The following is a 23,319-nucleotide window of genomic DNA, read 5'->3' as shown; positions in this document are numbered from 1 at the left end:
CAGCCCGGGAGCGGTGGCACGGCGGGAGCAGCCTGTCCTGCCCTGGGGACCCGCGGGCTCTGGGGACACAGTCGGCTTTGCAGTGTTGTGTCACAGCCCCGCGCCTCCGGGGCTTTGCTTCCTGGAGTGCGGCCGCGTTTGCAGCCAGCCACCCTTCCCTGCTCCCGGAGCCGGGCACGGCACAGGTTTCCAGCCATGGCACAGGTTTCTGGGCATGGCACAGGTTTCCAGCCATGGCACAGGTTTCCAGGCATGGCACAGGTTTCCTGGCACAGCACAGGTCCCCAGGCACCTGGCTCCACTGGGGTCGGGCAGAGGACAGGCTGGCCTGGCCCAGGGCTCTGGGTGACCATCCCGGAGCCGCACGGACACATCCCCATCCCTGTGTTCTGCGAGGCAAGGACGGTGCCAGCCCCCGGGGGCTGCAGCTGCCGCTGTCCCCTCTGTGCTCTGCACCCCCAGGCATCGCCGAGTGCTCAGCTGGGCAGGGCTGCTCAGGGCTTGGCTCCTGCCCAGGGCCGCTGATGTGGGGCACGGCAGGTTCAGAGGCTGTGCCTGGCACAGCAGCACCGAGCAGGGAGGAGATTTGCTCAGTTTCCAGCTGTTCAGGGTTACAGCTGTTGGTCACTTTTCCCTGCAGCCACAGCAGGTGGTTTTCTTTCTTGTTACAAACAGGAGCTGATTCCCAAGAGACGCTCTGGTTTGGGACTCGGAGATGATCAAGTAGAGCTGTAAGTGCCTCATTTTGGGGTGTCTGACTGGGGGCAGCTGCTGAGGGTCACCCCTGTCCTTCCCTGTCCCCTGGGGTGCTGCCTGAGGCCCCCAGCCTGGGTTCTGCGAGGGTCTCTGCCCCCTTTCTGGCTGCTGGCCTTACCTGGAGGTGACAATCAGAGGACACGGACACTCGGGCACCTTGCCAGAGCTGGGCACACCTGTGTCCAGGGTGTCCCTGCCCCTCGGGCTCCCAGTACTCCCAGTTCAGCCTCTTCCAGCAGCGGGAGGGCAGAGCTGCCCACGCAGGCAGGGCAGAGCTGCCCTCGGTCGTGTCTGCTGCAGCTCCTCTGCTTTCTCCCTGAGAACCAGTTGGACCAGTGGGCCAGGACTGGTGCCCAGCCTCGCTGCAGGGAGGCAGCCGTGTCACCAGGAGACAGGGCACAGCCAGGACGTGCCAGGCTCCAGCACAGAGGGCTCAGCAGCAGCTCCAGGCCGGGATAACCGAGAGCAGCTCCCGTGGCACAGCAGCGGGACATGGACCCCCAGGCAGGTGAGTGGGTGGTCTTTGCCCCCTCAGGGGGCAGAGGTGGGGGGCTCATGGCACGGGCAGTGCTTTGGTGACCTTCCTCTGGGTCTCACTGCTGGGTGGCTGTGCCCGAGCCGTGCTGCTCAGAGCCATCCCCGGGGATGCTCCCGAGGGTGCCAGGGCAGGGACCCTCCCACGCAGGGCACGGGGCAGGGCCAGGGCACGCCGCCGTCACCCTCCCACGGGCGGTGGGCGTGGGGACGGGGCAGTTTCGGCAGCCGGCTAATTCAGGGAGGCTCTTGCACCACGCAGCTCCTGCCGTGAGTCACGGCTGCCGCGGCTCCCGGACCTCGCCCTCACCGGGGGTCCCGGGGCTGCCGCTCGCCCTTGCCCCAGCAGAAAATCTGGCCACCCACGTACCCTGAGCCCTGCCAGGAGGGCCGGCTGGGAGGGAAAGCAAGGGCAGGGCAGGTCCTGCTCCTCCCCGCGAGCCCTGCGAGCTGCGGCCGGGCTGGGAGCTCTGCCCGCGGCTGTTTGTCCGTCCCGCCGGGCGGAGAGGGCGCTGCGGGCTGCAGGACCGTGCTCGCTGTGTAAACACCGTGACCACAGGGGAAATGTTCTCACTCCGCTGGCATCTGCCTAAATTTAGCTGCTCTTAGGTCATCCCTTTCCGCTGTCTCCTCGCTCCCGGTGCCGCACTGAGCCCCGTCCCTGTGCCCTCCTCTGGGCAGTGCCCAGACCCCCCCTGTGCCCTCCTGGCACAGCCCCGGCAGAGCTGTCCGCGCAGCAATCGATGCTCAGGGGCTGTGCGGGGCACTTTGGCGTGCTGACAGCTCCGGGAGCATTGATCGGTGCTGGGTCCTGCCAGACCCCGCTCAGCGAGGGCCAGGATGGGCGGTGCAGAGCCCGCTCAGGTCCCGCACTGCCCCGGCCGTGTCCCGTCCCAGCCTGGCTGCTGGTCCTGACAAAAGCATCCTCTAGAGGGAACTGCCAGCCCAGGAATGGCTCCAGCGCCGCCAGGAAAGGAGCATCGCCCCACGAGGGCGTGAGCGGCACCAGCAGCGGGCTACAGCACGGCCAGGGTGGCCACGTCCCTTCCCAGTGACCGTGCCACCTGCCAGCTCACCTGGGGACAGCTGTGCTCTCCGTCACGGGGCTTTGGGGACAGCAGAAATCTCCGTGCCACGGTCCTGGCAGCCCTGCAGTCCCTCCCTGCCTGGGGGGACAGCTCATGCTGGAGAGTTGTAGCCTCGCTCCCGGCTGTCCTGAGCCCTGCAGGGGACAATCGGGACCCCCAGCCCCACAGAGGTCTGTCTGCAGAGCCCCTCCTCCCTCTGCTTTCCAGGACAAGAGCCCGTCAAGGTGATCGGGGTTGTCTTGGGCATCGGACTGGTCCTGCTGATCCTGGCCAGTTTTGGCTACACCTTCATCCGCTGGTACCGGCGGGGCCACGGCCAGCGCCGTGAGTACGGCAGGGCAGGGGACAGGGGGACAGGGCAGGGGACAGGGGGACAGGGCAGGGGACAGGGGGGCTCAGAGCACGGAGCCTGGGGTGTTGGGAACAGCGGAGAGGGAACCCCAGGTGCAGGGGGCTCTCTGAGGTGAGGAGAGGGATGCACAGCGATGTCCTGCTGCTGTCCTGCTGCCTGTCCTGCCTGTCCCCAGGCTGCCACTCGCGGCAAAGCACAGGCGGGCTCACGGCAACACGTGGCTCTGACACCTCTCCCTCCTCTTCCTCGTGCCTCCCCAGGGCCTGACTTTGTCTTCAGCCTGTACCACTCGCGGTGAGTGACACCCTGGGGGGACCACGCACAGCTCTCTTTGTGCCAAGGTGTCACACCCCCTCCCCACCCAGTTCTGCTGCTGGCAGGGGCTGGGGGCTGGGGGATGGGCAGCGTGGTGACCCCTCTGCTGTCCCTGCAGCGGGCTGGGGTCGGTGGCACTGGAGCTGGTGCCACCGTTCAGCATCAGTGGCTCTCTGGGCACCTCGGGCAGTGGCTACGAGCCCTTCCACAACCAGAGGCCGTGAGGTGACAGCTGGGCTGCTGAGCAGGTAGGAAGGACATCCCCTTGTGACCCCCTGCCCCCCAGTGCTGTGCTGCCTCCAGCCCCTGGCCATCACAGCTTTCCTCAGGACAGCGCCCGGGATTTTCCAGCACAAGCCCTGCCTGTGGCTCTGGGCCTTTCCCTGAGCTCTGGGTTTGGTTTCTCCCCGCACAGGCTTTGGTTGTGTTTCCTGTCCTGCTGTCCCTGGCATGGGACGTGTGGCCAGGCACAGAGGGATGGGGCTGGAGCCCGGGTGCTCTTGCAGAGCTTCCTCTCGCTGCCTCTTACTCAGAGCCCAGCACCAACAGAAAAAGCAACCAAAACTGCCTGGGGGAATTCCTCCTTTTCAGTTCTGTAAGAAACAGCCCCTGAAATTGCTGGATTTCAACCGAAATGGAAACGGTGCAGTTTCTGTTGCTAAAAATGCTTCCCAGAATCACAGAATCCTTGGGGCTGGAAGGGACCTCTGGAGACCACCTGGTCCAGCCCCCCCGCGCCCAAGGTCACCTGGAGCAGGTGACACAGGAACGCCCAGGTGGGTTTGGAACGTCTCCAGAGAGGGAAACTCCGTGAATTCCCTGGCATCTCCTCCATCTGCAGTTCTCTCGCTGGCCCTCTGCAGGCACAGGTGCGCAGGAGGTGCCTGCAACAGCACTGGTGCTTGGCATGGAGGAGGAGGATGCAGCCTTATCCCAGGATTCCTCAACATCCTGGAGAAAACAGCTCAGAGACCTCGCAGCCCCCTGCACACCCAGAGACCTGGCAGCAGGTTTTTCCTTAGGGAAGCAGCCGAGGAGGAGCCCCAGAACTGGGTGACTGGATTTCTGCAACTTTGGAAAACAGCGCCGGGAAACGGGAAATCTGTCTCAGTCCTCCTCCTCCATCCAATACCTGCACCAACGTGGAAGCTGGTTCACCACACTCCCAGTGCAAGGAAACGGCTCAGGAAGCCCCTGTGGAAGTTTCTCCTGGATTTTTTGGGCCAGTTTCCTTCGGTCTCAGCAGAACAAGCAGCTGTGGAAGTGCCTGGAGTGCAGGAACAGCCGTGGGGAGATTCTGTGGCCACAGAGAGGGGCCCTGCTTGGCCATCGGGGCCTGGAGAGGCACGGGGAGCCTTGGGATTCATTTCTTTGCAAGTTTCTCTCAGAAGAAACAGAAAAACTCACGAGAGCCACGTGGCTGTGTGTAGGGAAACCAGCGAGGACAGAGAGGGATTTCCAGGGAGTCAGAGGGACCGGCTGTGCTCTCGGCCATCGAAGCTAAACCCTGTGGTCTGCAGCTTTCTCCTGGCTGAAAGGAGATCTCTGCCTGCCCAGGAGAGGGGGAAATGCCACCTCCTGGGGGCTGGGAGCCCTCGGTGGCGAGCAGGACCTGGCAGAGCCCTGCATGATGCAGGATCTGGCCGTTACGTCAGCAGTGTTTGAAAGAAAAACAACCAAAAAAAAAAAGCGCAATGCTTTTGATGACTCTGTTTTCCAGAGGAAGTTGAAAAAAAAAAAAAGAAGAAAGCAAAAAGCTCTAACCCCCAAAATACGCAGAGGCAGAAGAGATGGGGCCAGTGGAGGGGCAGGAGGAGGCTCCCAGTGCCCTCCACATCCCTGTGGGATGCAGGGATGGATCTCACGTGTGAGATGTAAGAGGAGGAAACACAGCAAGGATCAGCCCCCTCTTCCTCCCTGTGCTGGAAAAGCTGAAAAGAACCCCAAAACCCTTCACCAGAAAACCACATTCCCCGAGGAGAGTTTCCACCAGCAGTTTCACTTCCCACCGTGAAGGTTCCTAGAAATGGAGTGACTTTTGGAAAAGCTTCCCTGCGACCTGGAGGGTGGCTCAGGGCTGGGGCTCATCCTGTTTCCATTCTGATGACAGCTGTTCACAGCATCACAGAATCAATTTGTTTGGAAAAGACCTATGAGGTCATCGAGCCCAACCTATGGCTGAGCACCACGTTGCTGAGCAGAGCCCTGACTGTTGTCTTTCCTCCCCACCTGGGTTGGATTTGTCCTCCTGTCCTTCCCTGGGGGTGTCCCATGGGATGGGCTTCCCTGTGGGATCACTGGGAGCAGCCCAGCTCCTCTTCCCTGCTGCTTCTCTGGTGATTGCCCCCACAAATTCCCCAGGGACAGGCACCAGGAGCTCCTGGAGAGTGGCTTGCTTCTCCTTTTTCCCAGTTGTGATGTGGAAATGCTCCTCCCCACATGAGGCAAAGGCACATTGCCCCTTGCTGATGGGGAATGTCCAAATGTGGAAACAGAAAGAAGAGGATGAACAGACAAATGGATCGAATAAATAACACCACATCCTTTCTGTATTTACAAATGAAACACAATAAATAATGTCTGTGTCCAACAGAACACAGACCATAGTGTGGGTAGGAGTGCCCTGGCTCCTGCTGGGCTGTAGGTGCATCCCAAATCCTGCCCTGGGGCTCTCCCAGAGGGAATGGGTGCTGAAGGGTCTCTGGAGGGTCAGGAAAGTCTCTTGGTGCATCCACGTGGGGTCAGGCAGGGCAGGAGCCCCGTGCTGCCAGCAGCAGGGTGCTGATGTCAGCCTGACCTCTCCCTCAGTCTCCGAGTTGTGAAAGGCTGGGATTAACACCAGCACGGGGACGTCAGCAGGAGCAGCCCAGCTGGCCCAGGCAAGGGGGAAGTGAAGCACAGGACCAGCCCAGGCCCCCAGAGTGGCCCTGCACCCCGTGCTGGGCTGCTGAGGAGGGCAGGCAGGGCAGAGGTGCCCTGGAGTGTATCCTGGGAGGCACGAGGAGGTCGGGATGAGCCCCTCCAGCACAGCCCATCGCTGTGTCCCGTTAGCTGGGGTGGCTGGAGGGGTGCCCACAGCAGCCCCACAGTGACTGAGCTGGTGCTCCTGGGCCTGGCACCGTGGACATTCAGGGTCAGGAGTAGCTTATCCAGTGGCAGACGAGGTAGTCGGGTCAGAGCACAGGGCTGGTGGCCCCCAGGGACGGGTCACAGGCGGCTGTCCTTGCTGTCCCCGCTGAGCTGGCCCAGGGGCTGGGTGGGCAGTGTGATCCAGCTGGGGACGGGCAGCAGCGTCCCCAGCAGGGCAGCGTTGTTGTTGTTGTTGAAGACGTTCAGGTCGAAGGGAGTTTTCAGATCAAGGCTGCCTTTGCAGGTCAGTGGAGCAGCTGGGGCTGCCCAGCTCAGCAGGGTGGGGGCTTGGGGTCCCACCTGGCTGGGGAAGTCACAGGTGGGGGCTCCCCATGGAGCCAGGTCCTGTGTGAGGGGATGCTCGGGGGAGCACTGCTTCAAATACCCTTTGGACACGGCCAGCTCGGAGCACTCCACGTCCAGCACGGTGTCGGTGCTGCCCAGGCCCTGCACGGACCCTGCACAGCCCGAGAGGGGCTCTGCCTCACCCGGGGCCTGCTCTGGCTCCACGGTGCCCTTGGACTGCTGCAGGTACCCCCTGAACTCCACCTCTGCCTGGCTGCTGGCAGGGGACAGCCCTGGGCTGGCGTTCCCGCTGCCAGAGGAGCAGCCAGCAGCAGGGCAGGGGCTCTCCAAGCCCACCCCGCTGTCCTCAGCCGTGGGCAGCTGCTGCCTGTAGCCCTGGGGCTGGGGTCCTGTGGAGCAGCTCAAGGAGGAGGAGGAGGAGGAGGAAGGGATGTGCAGGCAGATGCCGCTGTCGGTGCTGGTGCCGCTGCTGTCTCTGCTCCCCGTGGGTCCCAGCAGGCCCAGCTGGTCCTTGGGCCATGCTGGGAGCTTCCAGCCCTGCTCCAGGGGCAGCTGGGCTGTGTGGGTGCTGCTGTCAGGGCCTCTGCCCGGCTGGGGCTCCTTCTGGCACAGGAAGAGCTGCTGGATGGGGTCGGCATCCAGGCTGGCCGAGGATGGGGGCTCATGCTCCCCCCAGAGGGAGGTCTGCTTCATGAGGGACTTCTGGGAGGGAGAGGAAGAGGAGAGTGAGCTGTGCTTCATCCCTGGCTGGTGCCTGCCTCTCCCAGCACTCCCCGAGCCCGCGCCCTCGCTCTGGCCCCAAAGGCACTGTCCCTGCCTTACCAGGGCAGATGGTGTCCTCACGGGTTTCCTGGTGTAGGTACACACCAGCAGAGCCCCCAGGAGGCCCAGCAAGGACAGGATGATGAAGGAGGAGCTGAGGATGTCCGGGAGAAGCTCTGCACTCCCTGCAAGAGAGGACGTGACCGGCTGAGGGTGGAGAGGGGATTCCTCAGTGCACACAGCACCCAGAGCCTGCTCTGCCATGGACTCCCACACTCCCAGGAGGCTGGGGGGGTCAGCATCTCGTGGTTCCCCATTTCCCTGGGCCCCACTTACTGTCCCTGTGGCCCGTGGTGACGCACTGCTCGCCGGAGCGCGTGGCGGGGACGGGCAGGCTGGCCAGGCTGGGCTCCACGCTCAGGCAGTACTCTGTGAGCCAGAACAGCTCGCCGATGGTGAACTCGGTGCTGTTCTTCACCACCGTGATCTGCAACAAACAGCACAGGCTGGAACCTGGGAGCCCCCAGCTCCTGCTTCACTCCCTCCTCCTCCTCCTCCTCTGTCCCCTGGGAAAGCCCCCAGGTTGTGGTGCAATAATGACGACAGCAGCTAGATCCAAAATCCCCACAAGGGCTGGAAAACTCTGCCATAAAACACGCGGAGAAGCCTCTCTGTGCTGCTGTGGCTGTGAGAAAGCTCAGCATTCACTCCTACAGACGACCCTGCTTTAACAACCTGGTGTTCCCCTTGAGCAGCACCGTGTGGGACAGATGGGGACAGCACGGGAACAGCAACTCCTCTCACCGTGTGGTTGTCCCGTGTCCTCCTGAGGTACACGTGGTACCGGGTCATCTCCTTCTGGAAGTCGCTGTGCTCCAGGGTGGCGTTCCCGGAGCGGAGCAGCGGCCGCAGCCGCACCTGGATGGAGTTGCCCATCACAGAGAGTCTCTGGCCCGCCAGGCGAAGGCCAGCTGGAAGCAGAACAGTCACAACAGCAGGTCAGGGCTGTTTCCTGCTCACAGCTCCCAGCCCCTGCGGCACCAGCCTGAGCTGTGACCGTCCCACCCACCCCCGGGCTGCCCCATCCCCCTGCACACCCCACCTGCCCTCCAGGAAGGCGTGGAGGGAAATATCCCAGCTCTCATTCCTCCCACAGCTCTTTCCAAGCAGCGTGGCACCCTGACCCCCCCAGCTCCAGCACAGGCTGGAGAAGAGCCCAAGCCACCTTGCTGTGGGAAGAAGCCGCCGGTCCTTTGCCAGGAGGACACGTTGCTCCCGGCCACGGCCCTGACCCGCGCGTGGTAGCGCTGCTTCGGGTCCGGGGTGTAGCGGGTGAGGTCACAGGAGTGCTCCGAGGTGTTGCTGCACTCTGGGATGGCTGTCCAGGGGATTCTTGAGCCGTAGCTGCGGGGGGAAGCACCGGGGGTGAGCAGAGGGCTGGAATCCGGCGCGGGGCAGGGTGGGGGACGCGGGTTCCCCTCGCTGTTACTCACACTATGTACTCCACGTCGTAGCTGGCGTTGCTGGGGCAGCCGCGGCCCGGCTCCCACCTCAGCAGGTTCCGCCCCATCTCCACAGCGAAGCGCACGGAGCGGGGCATGGCCAGCCCCTCACCTGCGGGGCACACGCTGAGCTCAGGGGGGCTGCACAGCCCCGTCCCACCTCAGCCCCCAGGAGCCTTGGGGGGCCTCCTGCAGCATCACCCGTGACGGGTGACGTGACAGCGCTGACCACCCGAAACGTGCAAGCCTTCGCCCAGATTTCTCTTCCCAGTTTCCAGGATTTGCTCAGCCCCATCTTCTCCTTCCTCTTTCTTTTTTGGGACAGCCCAGCTGGGGTTTCTTGGTGTGTTCAGCCCTAGGAAAGGAGCTGTATTTGCATCCCCCATCCCCTGCCATTCGCCACCAGCGCTGTTTGGACTCGGCTTTCCTGTTTTGCTCATCTGCTGCCTGGGTGAAACCAGACTTTTTCACACCTCCTGCGTGACCTCCGTGTTGTCACCTGGCAGAAAAGCCCCGCTGATGACATCTGCCACCTTTCCCTTGCAGGTGTCACTAGCAGCTGCTGCCTGCTGGCAAACCCCCAGCCCAGCGCTGTGTCCCCAGTGCCTGTGGTCCCTCACGGTGACACAGCGGGGACAAGCCAGGCTGGTGCCCCTCACTGAGCCTTTGGGCTCCCAACAGCAGGGAAAGGGAAGCGGTGAGCAGGGAGCCCTGGCCATGCCCTGCTCCTAAGCGCTGATCTGAGGGCTGAGCACCCAGCAGAGGTGTCCAGGCTGCGGCTCCAATCTTATCCCCCATCCCAAGGAACCCACCCCGAGCTGTGAGGCTCAGCTCACAGAGGGAGATGAAAACCAGCAGGAGAGACTCACCGAGCGTGGGGCAGGCAAGGAGCAGCGCCAGGCACAGCGCCAGGGCGGTGGCAGAGGGGACCATGGCCGCTCAGCATCCTCCGTGGCAGCAGGGCGAGCGGGGCCGGGCTGTGCCCCGGCGGGAGCTGAGCGCTCGTTTTTCCCCCAGGGGCTGGCTCAGTGACGTCTCGGAGGCGTTCAAACAGCGCCAGGAAAGTCACTGAGCAGCCACTTCCACTTCTCTTCGCTGTCCACCCACTCACCCCCAGCCAAAGCCTCAGCCTGGGCTGGGCTTTCCGACAGAGCTTGAGAGGAACAGTTCTGGGGCTTTTCTGAGCAAAGCTGGGCCGTGCTGAGAAAGGCAAGTACGAGTAAGGGATGTCTCTGCTGCTTTGTTGTGAAATGAGATGTTGAAAGCACGGCACAGGTGAGTGTTAGCACCGAGGGTGACCTGGCACAGGGGCTTTCCTGAGCACAGCACCGTGTCCTGTCCTGGATCAGCTGAATCCAGCCAGGTTCTAACAGCCCTGGAGCCCCACGAGGGGGTTCTGTTTTGGCTTTCCTCTGGGATCAGCCTGTAATTCCCCCTTCTCCATTTCTGAGAACCTCTGTGCTATCCTGTGTCCTGCGAACACCCTCACACAGGGGTGACGTTGGAAATGCAGTGTGACACAGGGGCTGCCACTGTCCCCAGGGCTCTGGTGGCCCCCCAGGTATCTCTGTGTTCCCATGGCTGTGGGGTCTGCCCACGGTGCTGTCCTGCCTGTCTGCTGGTGCTGGGACCTGAATCACCACCCCACAGACTGTGTGAGTGCTCTGCTTTGCCTCAGAGCTTGCTTGAGGGCTTTCCTGGGGCCCTCATGTGATGGAGAGTGATTTTCCTCAAAAAGAGGAATTTCCCACTGGGGAATTAGTGAAAAAAACACAGACAAAAAGAGCAAGAGAAACCAAAAGTGCTGTGGACAGTCAGAGCATCACGGTGGGCACAGACATGCAGGCTGCTCTTTGAAGAACCATCCTAAAGGCCTGAAGTAGGAGATTTCTCCTGTTTTCCCTGACTTGGCCTCCTGACAAAGGCCAAGAGCTGCCACAGACTCGCAGCCTGGCAGGAGCACCAGCAGCAGATCCCTCCCTGCCATGGGTTTATCCCCACCCAGGGCAGAGCTGATGATGTCCTTCCACTCTGCCCTTGGCCCCCGAGGCACAGCTGGCAGCCACTGAGCTGAGGAGTCCCGAGATGAAGCACAGGCAGTCCCACACAAAGCCACAGACTGTGTTCTGTGTAAGCCGTGACAACGAAAAGCAACGGGACCAAAAGGCAGGAAAGTGGGAGTTCTGTGGAAAAGGCACGGCGGGGCTGGCCCTGTGGGCGAGGCCGTTCAGAGAACAGGGAGAAGTGGTTGGCAATTTAGAGGAAAGCGAAAGAGGCTGAGGAGGAACGAGAGTTCTGCAGAATGCTTGGATGGCCAGGGGGACTCGGGCTGGAGCCTGAGCTCTGCAGGGAGGGCATGGCCAGGTGCCACAGGAGAGGCTGCTGAGGGGACAGTGAGAGCTGGGGGGACGTGGCTGGCCCTGGAATGGACACACCACGGAGAAACCCAGCCCAGGAGCACCTGGGGCTGTGTGTTTGCCTCCCTGCTGTCCCTCAGGAAGCTTTCCCAGGGTGACAGCAGGGTCAGGCAGGTGGTGCAGGGCAGGGATGGCCCCGGAGGGCTGGTTCTGTGCAGCCCTGCCGCAGGACAGAGCAGGGCAGAGGGATCCTCATCCCAATTCCCTCGAGCCTGGAGGTTTGGAGCAGCTCTCCTGGGCTGGTGGAGCCAGCTCTGCTGTGTGTTTTAGCTCCTCTTTAATGGCTGGGAGGGCAGGAGGGTGCAGGGAGGGCTCAGAGCAGCAGGAAAGGTGAGGATTTCACCCGGGAGCTGTGTGCATGCTGACATTTACCATCAGGCTGCTGGGGTCAAGGCACACTGCTCCCTATTCCCTGGAACTTGCTCTCTGTACGTGGCTTTGTAGCAAGCAATGAATGACTCCTGGAGCTGTTTGCTGAGAATCCCTTTCTGGAGTGGACTCAGCAGCTCAGGAGGGCATGGTGGCTCAGGGCTGCCTGGGGGTGCAGCTCAGTGCTTGCACAGCCTGCAGAGGCACAAAAAGCAAACAAAAAAGCCCAGAAACCACTCCTGCCTGTGAAAACTACGGAGGAGTGCGCTGTGGAGTGAGGGCTGGCTCAGAACCCCTCTGTGAGCTGGGATCCTGGGAGCAAGAGGGGTCTGAGGGATCCAGCACAAACTTTCCAGCCCCAAAAGGAAGGGGCTTTGCAGCAGGGCTCCTCCAAGCCTGGATGTCCCTCCTCATCTCTGCCCTTCTGATGAGCAGGTGTGGCTGGGAGCTGGATGAACGAGGGACTTACACTAAGAACAATGCCAGGAGAAACCCGTGGCACTGAGGGTCATGGGTCTGGCTCTCAGCACAGGATGAAGTTAGGCCTTTCTCCTTTAATCCAGGAATTTTCACCTGTTTCTACCTGAGCTCTTGGTTAAGCAGAGCATCCCCCAGGCTGTGCCTGCAGGGGAGGCAGGAGGCTCTGCTGGCTCCTGGAAGAAGCATTGCATCCATCAGCAAAGGAATTAAAAGGCCTCTGGAGAAACCAGAGGGAAACAGCTTTTCATTTCCTTTGGAATTCTTGACTTCTGGGTCACAGCAGCGAGATTCTCCTGGCTGGGCATGGCTGTGCATCCCCCGGGCAGGAGAGTGAGTGGGGGGGCACAGAGGGGAGGAAGGGGGGCTCGGGTGAGCCAGGAGGGCAGCAAGGAGCTGCTGCTCCCTGGGGCCGGGTCTCCCCGGCTCTCAGGGCCCCCTGGCCGTGCCCCGCATCCCCGGGCCGGCCGGCAGGGCGCAGGTGTTTTGCCGGCTGCCCGGAGCGGTTGGGAAACCGGCGGCGGAGCCGGGCGGCAGGTCCGACAGGTTTGCTGCTGGCACTGACGTACGAGCCAAACACCGCCTGGCCCCGGCCCCGCCGAGCTGGCCCTGCTCGGCACCGCGCTGCTGGCATGGCCGTGCCGCAGCTCTGAGCCCAGCCCAGCCCCGATCCCGGCCCATGGACGGCAAAACCTCCCCGGTAAGTGCGGGCGGCTCCCGGCTCGGGGCGCGGGGCGCTGCGGGCTCCACGGAGCGCTCCCCATGGAGGAGGAGGAGGGGGGACCGCTCTGTCCCTGCTGCTCTCCCGGGTGATCCTTCGCAGCAGCCGGAGGGAGAAGGAGCCGGCGGAGCTGCCTGAGGAGCCGCTGCCTCCCTTTGGCACCCCTTGGCAGCCGGAGGGAGGGCAGCCGGCAGCATCCCTGGTGCTGGCACACAGGGCTCTCGGGTACTTTGCCGCACTGGAGCTGTGACCTGAGGGGAGAGTTGGTGCTGCCAGAGGGATCTGGTGCCTCTTGGCACGTTCCTGAGCCCCCCGGCACTTTCCAGCAGCGCTGCACTGGTGGGCACAGCCCTGCTGCTCCCCTCGCCTGCTCTCCAGGCAGTTTTCCCCAGCGCCCTTTTGGGCTGGGCTGACTGGGACCGGCTCAGCCCTGGATGTGGGGCTTTGCTGAGCATCCTGTCATGAGGAAAACATCCATCCCGGCTGGGCACCGGGCGAGGCAGCGAGTAATTACCGTGCTGAGCAGCGCCGGCCGTGCCAGCGACATCCGGGACAAAGGCGGCGGTGACGGCGTGCGTGGGGCTCCAGGGGAGGCAGAGCCAGCTCTGACACCGTCCTCTTCCTGCCCCTTGGCCTGGGGGTGCCAGGAGCGGGGGCACAGCGGGCTCGTGCTGGGTGTTGGCTGGCTCTGAGGAGATGCAGAGTGGTCCCAGCTCAGGGTGGCCCCAAAGCAGGGTGGCATCGCTGAACCTTGGTGATAGTGGGGCAGGAACTGGCATGGCCACATGCAGAGACAATTGCCCAACACCAGACAACCCCACTGGGCCACCTTGGCATTGTCACTTGGGTTAAATGGGCCATCAGGAGTGCCAGGAGCCACCCTTGGCTCTGCAATGGCAGCAGCATCTCTTTGTCTTTCCAGGCCTCTGTTTGCCCCTCTGTGGAGCGAGGTGAGCGGTGCTTACTCAGCCCCTGGAACACTTCAGGTCTGTGCCCGAAGGGTGCCCACCCTGGCACAGGATGAGCTGTCCCTGGCCATGTTGGGCTGGCTCAGTCGACAGCCGGTCACCTGCCCTTGCAGAGTGACACTGGCTGGCTTTGGGATTTCACTGCTGTGTGTGCCAGGGTCTTGGCAGTGTCCTCTCGCCCCCTTCTGTGCTGGGCTCTGTCCCCTCCCAGGCAGGCCCCACTCAGCAGTGGCACTGGAGCAGGACACTGTCACCCAGAGGAAAGAGGGGCTCTCACAGGCTGGGGTCACCCCTGTCCCTGGCGAGGACAATGTCTCCCTTGTGTGCTGGCTGAGCTGCTCTCAGACAATGGGAGCTTCACAGCCAGGGGAAGGAGTTCCCAGACTGGGCACGGGGCTGTGGGCAGCTGGAGCCGTGCTGAGGGCAGGCTCAGCTGGGGAGGAGGATCTGAGGCAGCTCCTTGCAGCTCAATGAAGCCAGCCTGCCTCTCTCCCCTCTTGATGCTCCGGGTTTTTGGGAGCTCTGTGTCCTTCTCCTCCAGGACGCGGCTGGGCCCTGGGTCAGGTTGCAACACCCAGGTGTTCCCTGGCTTCCGCTTTCCCTCCCACTCCGAAACTGCGGCTGCCTGCTGGCTGCTTTCCCTGCAGCCTCCAGCCCAGCCTGGATTACCTTTCCCCTGGTGCTTCTCCTGGCTGCCGTGGGTTTGGTTTGGGGGCCTTCCCTCCACCTCAGGGTGTGGAGGGAGGTCGGTGCACGTGGCAGCTCCCGGTGCGAAGGGGACGGGCACCTCAGCGCTGCTGCCCGTGCCTTGCCCAGCTCTGCTCCGAGCTTTGGAGCAGGGACAGGGTGTGAGGCGGTGTTTGCACTCCTGACAGGTTTAGCAGAGGGCTCAGGATGCAGACAGGCGGTGTCCTCTGTCTGCAAGGTGAGCCAAGCTGGCCAGGAGCGTCCCCAGTGTCGCTGCTGGCTGTGCTGTGATGGCAAGCACTGTGCCAGTCGGGGGCTGGCCGTGCCCCCTCCCCACAGCTCTGCCGTGGAGCCCTCCTGAGGCTGCTGGAGCAGCAGAGGCCGGCGGGGAAAGGGCTCAAACCGCAGCGGCGCCTGTGATCTGGGCTCGGCTCTGCCTCTGACTTTTACTCAAAAGCCAGCGAGGGATGAGTAAAGGTTTTGTGGGCAGGAGGCATCGCTCGCTCAGCGGGGTCACGCGCTCTCCCCGGCAGAAACATCTCTGCCAAACCACCGCTGTTTTCTCTGCTGCAGTGGCCCTGCACTGCTCACCCGTGGTAAGGGCTCTGTTACCCTTTCTGGCAGCCCACAGAATTACTCAGACTTAAGACTTTGAAGGAAATAAGCAGCTGAGTGTAAGAAAGGGCATGTGCTGCCTGCTGAGGAGCGCTCAGAGCAGTCTGACCTGTGGCACGTTTCGGTGTTAATTTGATGTATTTGCAGAGTGCAGGTGGCAGTGCTGTGGCATCCAGCACTGCTGGCTCCCTGGGCAGGCTGGGCTGTGTTTTCTGTGTGTGATGGAGAGGCTTCTCCTTTGGAGGACTGCAGTTCTGCTGGTCTGATAAGCAAAGGGTTACAGCTGCTGCAGGGTGAGATGTGACACATCAGACGTGGGGACAGCAAACAAATACCAGGGGAAAAGGGTATTTACAAAAACCTCATTTCAATGCTGGCAGGAGAAATCCTCTTCCCAGGAAGGGTTCCTGGCATCCCCACATTGCTTTGGTCAGGATCTGCCACAGCTCTGGCTGTCACCCACAGCGGGCACTGAGGGTACCTGGGGGTGCCCCACGATGTGGGCACGTGAGAACTGAAATCCCACCAGTGCTGTGACTGCTCAGGCTTAGGGCAGGGCACTGCAGGGCACCCTCCAGCCCTGCCAGCCTCGAGGAGAACACTGAGGGGCTCTCCTGGGCTCCCTGGCACCCTTGGGAGGACGCAGGGCTGCAGCAGTGCTGGGAAATCCGGGTGTGGGGAAACCTGGAGCAGGTCCAGGCTGGTGCAGAAGGGGTGAGAGTGGGGCTGCTGCAGTGAAACAGAAGGTGCCTCTCCCTGCTCCTCCCCTCTCGCAGGAGCCAGGGGAGCTCCACAGGGTGGGGAGGTGGCTCCCCATGGCCGGGGGACACCAGCGGTGCTGTGCCAAGGGCCCGCGGGGGTGGGAGGAGGTTTATGCCGGGGGTGGCCCCGCACAGCCGCTGCTCGCCAGGGCGGGTGGCCCGGAGCCCGGGGTGCTGTGACTGCCGGCTCTGCGGGGATGGGCTCGGCACGCACGGCCCGAGCAGGGCAGCTGTGTGCCGGTGTGCGGGGCACAGGTGTGTCCCCGGTGTGCAGGGTGTCCCCAGTGTGCAGGGCACAGGTGTGTCCCCGGTGGGCAGGGTGTCCCCGGTGTGCAGGGCACAGGTGTGTCCCCGGTGGGCAGGGTGTCCCCGGTGTGCAGGGCACAGGTGTGCCCCCGGTGTGCAGCAAGGTGTGTCCCCACTGTGCAGCACAGGTGTGCCCCCAGTGTGCAGGGTGTCCCCGGTGGGCAGCACAGGTGTGTCCCCGGTGGGCAGGGCAGGTGTGTCCCCGGTGGGCAGGGCAGGTGTGTCCCCGGTGGGCAGGGCAGGTGTGTCCCCGGTGGGCAGGGCAGGTGTGTCCCCGGTGGGCAGGGCAGGTGTGTCCCCGGTGGGCAGGGCAGGTGTGTCCCCGGTGGGCAGGGCAGGTGTGTCCCCGGTGGGCAGGGCAGGTGTGTCCCCGGTGGGCAGGGCAGGTGTGTCCCCGGTGGGCAGGGCAGGTGTGTCCCCGGTGGGCAGGGCAGGTGTGTCCCCGGTGGGCAGGGCAGGTGTGTCCCCGGTGGGCAGGGCAGGTGTGTCCCCGGTGGGCAGGGCAGGTGTGTCCCCGGTGGGCAGGGCAGGTGTGTCCCCGGTGGGCAGGGCAGGTGTGTCCCCGGTGGGCAGGGCAGGTGTGTCCCCGGTGGGCAGGGCAGGTGTGTCCCCGGTGGGCAGGGCAGGTGTGTCCCCGGTGGGCAGGGCAGGTGTGTCCCCGGTGGGCAGGGCAGGTGTGTCCCCGGTGGGCAGGGCAGGTGTGTCCCCGGTGGGCAGGGCAGGTGTGTCCCCGGTGGGCAGGGCAGGTGTGTCCCCGGTGGGCAGGGCAGGTGTGTCCCCGGTGGGCAGGGCAGGTGTGTCCCCGGTGGGCAGGGCAGGTGTGTCCCCGGTGGGCAGGGCAGGTGTGTCCCCGGGGTGCAGGGCACAGGTGTGCCCCCAGTGTGCAGCACAGGTGTGCCCCCGGTGTGCAGGGCAGGTGTGTCCCCGGGCTCGGAGCTCCGCGGGACGCGTGGCCACGCCGGCCGTGACTCACGGATAATGCCCAGGAAGTCACAGCAGCGCCTCGCCGGGGAGGGCACAGCCGCGCTCACGCAGCGCCAGCAGCCTCTCGACCTGCTCATTAGGGCTCCTGGATCCCGGCAGGAAACACGAGCGGGAGAAAAGCCAGCTGGAAGGGCGAGGGGGCTCCCAGCAGTGTCCCCGCCGTGCCCGTGTCCCTGCCCTGCCCGCTCCAGAGCTCCAGCCCGAGCGCTCCTCCCCAGCCTGGCAGGGAAAGGGATGACTGCTCATGGAGAAAGGTGATCCCAGCAGTGCAGGGCCAAAAACCAGAGACAGGCTCCCACAGGGATGTGTTGGAGCCCGTCTCTGGGTGGTGAGTGGTCCCTGCAGGGTGGCAGCTCCCCCTCAGGAGTTCTCACTCCCCAGAATGGTTTGGATGGAAAGGGACTGAAGGCTCACCCAGTTCCAGCCCCCTTCCGTGGGCAGGGACACCGCCCACCAGACCAGGCTCCTCCAAGCCCCATCCATCCTACAAAAGGTAGAGGAAGCAGAATTTATTTTGGGGTTTGTTCGCAGGTCCTCTCTGGAGGAAAATGAGAGGCTCTGGCTTCTGTCACCAAGGGAGCATTTGGAAGAGTGTATTTTGAGGAAAGGAAACAGATACACATTCTTTTGTGAATTCATGGATCAGGAGTGACACAACTGCAGAGCAGCATTCCAGGGTGCAGGACGTTTCAGGGCTTGGAAAACACCGATTATTAAGTATTACTAAATGACAGCTGGAAATTGCACTGTATTTTTCAAATGGCTAATTAAGGATAGATGCATAAATTGGGGCACTGGCCCCGTGGAACTGGGCCACGGCGTGACTGTCACGATGCCAAATACCCGGCTGATTGCTGGGCTCACAGTGATGCCTTTGGGAAGTTCAGCTGCCTGAAGGGGAAAAACCCAGTGACAATGAGGATTTTGGCCATCCTGGGTGGGATGTGGCTCAGGTTCTGGTACAGAGAGAGGCACTGGGGTGGTGACTCTCCATGAGGCTCGTGGTTCTGTGAGGAACAGGCTCGTTGTGGTGCCAGGGGGGCTCAGCTCCGTCTCTGTGCTGCTTTCACCTTCACAGCTGGCAGGCTGGCAGCTGGGGGACTCTGGTGGGCAGCAGTCACCGCTGGTGACAGTCCCCTCTGCCCACAGACCACTGCCTCGCCCAGCAGTGTCCCTCCCAGCCTGCTCCATGTCTCCACGGCCAGCAGCATCTTCGGTGCCCGAGCTCCGCCGCCTCGAGAGAACGTCCTGGGCATCAGCTTCAAACCCTACAGCCCCGAGTCCGGCCCGGCCCCGAGCCCCTGCTCGGCCTGTGACAGCACACGTGAGGATGGGACCCGGGCTGACCCATGGCCCTGGTGCCTCCCAGGGTGGGGAGGGAAGGAGGGAGGCAGGGAGGTCACAGCCAGCCACGGGCTGGAGTTTTCCTGGGCTGTCAGGGGTGTGGGGGGCAAGGGAGAGCACAGAGACCACAGGGCAGGCTGGGCTGTGCACGGCCCTGCTCTCCCACAGCCCTGAGGTGGGCAGCACGGCCCCCAGCAGGTAGCTGCCCCCTGACCCCTGCCTCTGCCCTGCTGCCAGGATCCTCCATGTTCAGAGCTCCCTGCATGAGCCAGCGGCGGCTCGCGCTCATCTTCTGCGTCTCCGTGCTCATCGTGCTGCTCGTGGCCCTCATCCTGCTGTGTGAGTGGGGGCCCAGCCCGGGGGGGGCTCCTGGAGGGGGCCTCAGAGGAGCTGGGAGTCAGCAGGGTCTGGGGATACCACACTGGGAATTGCCAGAGGGAAACCCAGAGACAGGGATGTGCTCCTGCCATTCCCTGGGTGTTCCTGACATCTGGTGGAGAGAAGGAGCTGGGGAAGGAGAAAAGGAGATCTGCTGCCTGGGCTGGTGCCAGAACTGGGGGGCTGGGACTGCAGTGGGCTTTCCTTCTGCTGGGCTCACCCTGGTGGGCAGCAGGGCACCCGGCAGCACCCACAGTTGCCCTCCCCAAGACAAATCATGGTCCACAACAGAACGGGCACAGTCACCGGGGAATGCCTTTAATCCTGCTGACATCCAGCTGCCACTGTCCAGCCGTGGGCTTGAAGCACTCACAGACTGAATGCATTTCCTGTGGGTGAAGGGAGAGGGGCTTGCAGCAGTTGGGCAGCACAGGGGGTGCTCAGGGTGGCCAGTCCTCCCCCAGCCCTGTGTCCAGCAGCTCCTCACTCTCGCTCAAACACGCCTCACGCTCACACCCAGTGATGGGCAACGCTCCTGTGCCTGGCACGCCTCCAGATGCCCACCCTGGTGGGGCACAGCCTTTCACCCATGGCCAGCCCTGGCCTCAGCGTGGTGCTCTCCTGCTTCCAGTCATGTTCTGGAGGTCGCAGACGGGCATCCTGTACAAGGAGCCAGCAGAGAGCTGCAAGGACAGCGCCGTGCGCTGCGACGGCGTCGTCGACTGCTCCCAGAGGAGCGACGAGCTGGGCTGTGGTGAGGCACGGCAGCTGGGGTGGAGGCAATGGGGAGAGCCCCGGGAGCACCCCTGACCCTCCTGCTCCATCCCACAGTGCGTTTCTCATCCGAGGAGTCCTTGCTCCACGTCTACTCCAGCACCGAGAGCCAGTGGCTGCCGGTGTGCAGCAGCGACTGGGACGAGTCCCTCTCCAGGAAAACCTGCCGGCAGCTGGGGTTTCAGAAGTAATTCCTGCAGGATGGCTTGTTCTGCTCGGGTGCTGGGGTCTGGCATGCTGTTTCCCCCTGTGCTGTGTTTTCCCACTGGAAGGCGGCGTGTGCAGCGCTGCTCTGGGCACAGGGCAGGGACCAGGTGGGCAGTGCCCACATGGGGGGACACTCACTGCCTGTCCTCTCCCCTCCCAGTGCGTCCCAGACCGAGTTCATCCCCCTGCGTGTCTCTGGCAAGAGCCTCACGGTGACTGATGAGCGAGAGACCATCCAGCAGAGCCTCAACAGGTACCAGGCTCACCTGCCCTGCCCCTGCCCTGGTGCCTCAGGGACGGGGCTGAGGCTGCCTCTCCCTCCTCTCTCCCGCAGCTCCCAGTGTCTCACGGGGAAGTACGTCTCCCTGCGATGCACAAGTAAGGACTGGCTAGGACACAGCTGAGGGTGGGTCCCTTTTCCACAGGCTTGGGAGCGCTTTCCCCCCTTCCCAGCACAGGGGTGGGCAGATGGGACAACTTCCAGCAAATGTTCTGGGTGGTAGAAAAGCACCAACACTGCATTCCCTGCAATAAGTGTGGCTCCTGTGGGTGGTGGGGATGCTCTGTGTGTCCCCCCGAGCCTTTCTCCCAGCCCTGCTGTCCCCTCCAGCCTGCGGGCAGAGGATTTCTGGCCGGATCATCGGTGGGAAGGAGACCTCTGTGAACAAATGGCCCTGGCAGGTCAGCGTGCAGTACGGGCCCATCCACATCTGCGGAGGCACCATCATCGACGCCCAGTGGGTGCTCACCGCTGCCCACTGCTTCTTCATGTGAGTGCTGCTGCCAGCCCGGGCACCCAGCCCAGCCCCTGGCCCGCCTCTCACTCCTCCTGCCCCATCTCGCCCTGCCAGGAACAGCATGAAGATCCTGGACGACTGGAAGGTGTACGGAGGGGTGTCGGACCTGAAGCAGCCCATGGAGGGCATCCCTGTGTCCCAGGTCATCATCAACTCCAACTACAGCGACGACCACGACGACTACGACATCGCCCTCATGAAGCTCTCCAGGCCACTGACGCTCTCAGGTGAGGTCACCCAGCTCACCTGGGCTGGGCTGCGTGGTGTTTGGGGGGCAGGGAGATGGACAGGACTGAGAGGTGTGTCTGTGAACCATGGGGTGTGGGGGGCTGCTGCCGGCTGGAGCATCCACAGAATTCACAGAATCACAGAATGACCAGGTTGGAAGAGACCTTAAAGATCATCGAGTCCAACCCATGCCCTAACACCTCAACTGAACCACGGCACTGAGTGCCACATCCAGGCTTTTCTTAAACACATCCAGCTCTGCTGTGGCCACCTTGCTTGTCCCATGGCCAGGAAGGGTCTGGCACCCGCAGCCGTGGGCTCAGCTGTGCCCCCAGCCCCACGCGGGGCCGGTGGGATGGGCAGGGAGGGGATGGGATGAGGTGGGCAGCCTTTCCTGCGCCCCACGCTCCTCCCTGCGCTGTTTCTGTGCCGGTGACTCACCCCTCGCTCCCATCCCGGCTCCTCCAGCCCAGGTCCGCCCCGCCTGCCTGCCCATGTACGGCCAGCGCTTCCAGACCGGCCGGTCCTGCTTCATCACCGGCTTCGGCAAAACCCGGGAGAATGAAGGTGAGGCAGGACCGCGGCTCCCCGCAGGCAGCCCCTGCCCCGAGCACAGCCCCGCTGGGGCCCTGCAGGGCTCTCCCGCAGGGATAACTCTCGGGATTGCCCTGCCAGCCGCGAGGCTCTGCAGAAACGAGACCTGTGAGAAGCAGCCTCTTCCTCCCTCGCTGGTGAGGGGCCGGGGGCGGTGGGGGATGGCGAGGCCCCCCCTGCCCCATAGCTCTCCCTGCCTTGCAGATAACACGTCCCCGAAGCTGCGGGAGGCCGAGGTGAAGCTGATCGACTACAAGATCTGCAACAGCGACAAGGTGTACGAGGGCTACCTGACCCCCCGCATGATGTGCGCCGGGTACCTGCAGGGAGGCAAGGACGCCTGCCAGGTGAGCTGGGGGCACCGGGGCACAGCTGCCCCGCTTTGGGTACCCACAGAGGGGCGTCCCCTGCCTCCCCTCCTCACTGCTCTGCCCCTCTGAGCCAGGGTGACAGCGGAGGGCCCCTGGTGTGCGAGGACGATGGCCGCTGGTATGTGGCCGGGGTGACGAGCTGGGGGACAGGATGTGGCCAGAAGAACAAGCCCGGGGTGTACACACGTGTGACAAAGCTCCTCAGCTGGATATACAGCAAAATGGAGGTGAGGTGGCAGGGCAGGGCTGCCCTGGAGAGGGGCTGGGCTGGGGGCACAGCTGAGGCTGGCACCTCACCCCACTCTCCTCTCTGTCCCTTGCAGAGCGAGAACGACTAAGGGCAGGATGGACACTGTGCCTCTCCGGCTGGCACGGGCCACTGCCCCAGGCTGCTGCCAGGACACGGTGCCACCAGCCAATCCCCACCTCTCTGGACTGTCCGTGCAGCCGGGGACCTGCGGCTGAACTCTGGACCCAGCACCTGCAAAGTGCCCCTGCCCTCGCCTGGTGCCAGGGGTGGCACGGTGGTGGCTGGGCACAGCACCCAGCCAGGCCCGGGGGGACACAGCGACACAGCCCATGCCGGCAGCTGGCCGTGCTGGCTGGGGACACCTCCCTGCCCCGTGTGTGCGGCTCTCCTGTAAATAGACCTGTCTGGACAGGCTGTGCGAGTGCTTCCTGGGCGAGGGGCTGCCAGCAGTGCCCGTGGAGAGGGAGCTCTCTCCTTTAGCCAGGCTGTGCCACCTTAGGGCGCAGGATGTGGCAGCTTTGTCCACCCTGCCACACCTGCGGGCTCCGCCGGCGGCTCTGCTGCCAAGGGGAGCCCCGAGCTGCGGATATTCCTCCCGCCGGGAGGGGCGGCCGCTGCTCTTGTGTTTGCCGAGGGATTTAGGAAGCGCCTTTTACGGGCTGTCCCTGCCTGCCAGAGAAATGCCGGGTTGTTTGTTTTTCCAACAAACTCTGAGCCGGCGCTCCCTCGCAGGACCGCAGCCGCTCTCAGTCCGCTCCGGGCAGGGTTTGGCAGAGCCTGGGGCGGTCTGAGCCCTGGGGGTGGCTCTGGGAGCTGTGACAGAAGCAGCGGCTGCCAAAGGCCACGCTGGAGTGTGGCTCAGAGCAATCACCCTCGGGGGCAGTGCCCAGAGGGAGCAGCCCTGGATCTCCCTGCCGGGAGCTCTGCGGTGCCCCAGCGCTGCCTCCTGCCTGCAGGGATGGCACAGCCAGCCTGTCCGCCCTGCCCGCACCCAGCAGGGACATTTCCCTCGAGACAACGAGTGCCTTCACCTCCTGGTGGATGCCGGGGCACACAAGGAGATCCCCAGGCTGAGCAGAGCCTGCCTGCTCCCCTCCCCAGCCCTGTGGCCAGCTGCAGGGGGGGGTCCTGTGGAGCCTGGCCACCCTGCACTCTTCTAATAAATGTTTTGGTAGTGTCCCACGTGGAGGTGGCTCTTTGGGATGGGCTGGAAGGGAAGCAGCAGCGTGCCAAGGATCCCTGGGGAGCGGGCATGTGGGGCTTGTGGTGGAGTGGCCCTTCCTGCCTGTCACCCTCAGGGGGACTGCTGGTGGCAGGAGAAAAGGGA

At 63.5% G+C, this 23,319-nt stretch overlaps 2 protein-coding genes across 2 annotated transcripts; one reads left to right on the top strand and one right to left on the bottom strand.

Moving 5' to 3' along the window:
- The first annotated feature begins 1,248 nt into the window (after nucleotides 1-1,248).
- On the top strand, nucleotides 1,249-23,098 carry TMPRSS13 (transmembrane serine protease 13). The gene is made up of 14 exons (XM_041413731.1): nucleotides 1,249-1,264; nucleotides 2,653-2,702; nucleotides 18,199-18,373; nucleotides 18,631-18,732; nucleotides 19,403-19,525; nucleotides 19,603-19,732; nucleotides 19,913-20,005; nucleotides 20,087-20,130; nucleotides 20,363-20,522; nucleotides 20,604-20,776; nucleotides 21,246-21,344; nucleotides 21,576-21,718; nucleotides 21,817-21,969; nucleotides 22,066-23,098. Exons 1-14 carry the CDS (start codon nucleotides 1,249-1,251, stop codon nucleotides 22,078-22,080), a joined length of 1,476 nt encoding a protein of 491 aa, XP_041269665.1. The 3' UTR covers nucleotides 22,081-23,098.
- IL10RA (interleukin 10 receptor subunit alpha) lies at nucleotides 6,016-9,744 on the bottom strand. Its single transcript, XM_041413905.1, is given in 8 exon segments — nucleotides 6,016-7,221; nucleotides 7,223-7,281; nucleotides 7,284-7,427; nucleotides 7,579-7,729; nucleotides 8,047-8,213; nucleotides 8,468-8,646; nucleotides 8,736-8,856; nucleotides 9,614-9,744. Coding segments are annotated over 8 exon segments (1,854 nt in total). The 5' UTR covers nucleotides 9,678-9,744; the 3' UTR covers nucleotides 6,016-6,252.
- Nucleotides 23,099-23,319: the final 221 nt, after the last annotated feature.

Source organism: Onychostruthus taczanowskii, unplaced genomic scaffold (genome assembly GCF_017590055.1).
Source record: "Onychostruthus taczanowskii isolate IOZ18803 unplaced genomic scaffold, ASM1759005v1 scaffold43, whole genome shotgun sequence".
NCBI classification, from domain to species: Eukaryota; Metazoa; Chordata; class Aves; order Passeriformes; family Passeridae; genus Onychostruthus; species Onychostruthus taczanowskii.
The sequence above is the reverse complement of the archived record's forward strand: the minus strand, read 5'-3'. Positions and strand labels throughout refer to the sequence as shown.